This window comes from Myotis davidii, unplaced genomic scaffold, assembly GCF_000327345.1.
Source record: "Myotis davidii unplaced genomic scaffold, ASM32734v1 scaffold189, whole genome shotgun sequence".
NCBI lineage: Eukaryota > Metazoa > Chordata > Mammalia > Chiroptera > Vespertilionidae > Myotis > Myotis davidii.
The window spans coordinates 3,867,385-3,869,025 of NW_006383017.1; the positions used below are offsets into that span (position 1 = coordinate 3,867,385).

General features: G+C 63.0%; 1 protein-coding gene across 1 annotated transcript in view; it reads right to left on the minus strand.

The window, feature by feature from the left end:
- The window catches only part of FEZF2 (FEZ family zinc finger 2), a 3,334-nt gene that overhangs the window by 496 nt on the left and 1,197 nt on the right, over window positions 1–1,641 (minus strand). The window contains exons 3-5 of the mRNA XM_006779149.2: window positions 1,386–1,639; window positions 916–1,050; window positions 585–717 (exon numbers count right to left, since the gene is read on the minus strand). Of these exons, the coding sequence (XP_006779212.1) occupies window positions 585–717; window positions 916–1,050; window positions 1,386–1,639 (522 nt within the window). The remainder of the gene's footprint in view (window positions 1–584; window positions 718–915; window positions 1,051–1,385; window positions 1,640–1,641) is intronic.

The following is a 1,641-nucleotide window of genomic DNA, read 5'->3' on the forward strand; positions in this document are numbered from 1 at the left end:
AACTTTCGCGCCCCCAGAGACACCTGGGTTCCAACTCTGGGTTGCTACTTCGCTCCAAGAAATTCTCTCGAACCCAGGCTTCGGCCCTCATTTCCTCCCCTTCTCATTAAAAAGATTTACTCCCTCTTGCCCCGCAGCTACCGCCTGCACAGCCGACATGCTTTGGCAGATGAAGAGGAGCGCCGAGGTTGGGGTTCTGGGGAGAGTGGCGGTTTCCCCGAGTCTTAAGTCGTTCCCACGTGGTGGATTTTGCCTAGTTTTTTTTTCATTAGAAAGGGGAGTTCCGGCTACAAAGGGAACCTTTTTCTGTAAGGCAACACACGCTCTCCCACCTTCTTCCCCTCTGCCCCTGCCTTCCTCACGCCCCGGCTCCCACATGCGGAGCCCCCGTGCCACCGACCAGGCTCCGGCGAGGTCTGCTACCCGCCCGGAGCTCCCACCCTAACCCCGCGCAACCCGATTCCAAAGAAACGCGGCGCGAGCCCGCGGCGCTCGCTCCCTCTCGCCGGATCTCTTTGCCTTCCGCTAGCGGGACCCGCCGACACCCAGGTGAGAAGAGCAGAGGGCTTCGCCCCGCACGGTACCTTTCTGGTGAAAGCCTTTGCCGCAGAATTCGCAGACGAAGGGCTTGTAGCCCGCGTGGATGCGGATGTGCGTGTTGAGCGTGGAGCTGCGGTTGAAAGCTTTGCCGCACTGGTTGCATTTATGAGGCTTTTCCTGCGGAGAGGGGCGCGCACACAGTGAGGTTGAGTGCCGGGCAGGGAAAGACCACCTCGGGGGTACCTGGAAGGAGCCCGTTGGAGGGGCACGGGCTCTCCGAGAGGGGTACGGGGAACCCTTGGCCATCCTCTCCCCAAAGACGTCGCTCAGGCGCGGGGTGCTGCGCGCGGGCAGGCTGGACCCGGGGCCACGTACCTGGGTGTGGATAATTTTGTGTCTGCACAGCGTGCTGGCCTGGCGGAAGCCTTTGCCGCAGACTTTGCACACGAACGGTCTGGCTCCGGTGTGGACCGGCATGTGGCGGGTGAGGTTATAGTGAGCGTTAAACACCTATGGAAGGACACGAGGGGGCCTTGTGGTGTGTCCATGGGACAGCCTCGCATCAGCCCAGGGAGGCCACAGCTCACCTGGCCCAAGCGACACCCCTCCCCCCAACCAGAACCCCTTTCATTCTGCCAAGGGCTTCCCAACCCTCTGCTCTCGCCAGCTGTGTGTGGCCAGTGACCACGGCATCCCCATTTTACAGAACAGGAAACTGAGGCCCCCGACTGAAGTAGACAGCTATTGGGGAGCTCCTAAACTTGAGAAAGGGGAGTGACAGGCATCCCCAAGAAAGCAGCCGCCGCCGCTCACACCTCCCAGACCCCACGGACCCCAGGCCTCACCTTGCCGCACACCTCGCAGGTGAAGTTTTTCGGCTTCCCGTCCGCGGAGGCACCGGGCAGCTTGCCGTGGCCCTTGACGCCGCTGCGCTCGGCGGACAGGGCCGAGTTCTCCTTCAGCACCTGCTCCAGCGGCGCGGGCAGGCGCTCCTTATGGGCGTAGGGCGCCGGGTGGGGGAACTTGTCCGCGGCCAGGCCGGCCAACTTGGCGTTCTCCAGCAAAAAGAGCTTGGGGTGGGGCGCCAGGGCGGCGGGGGCC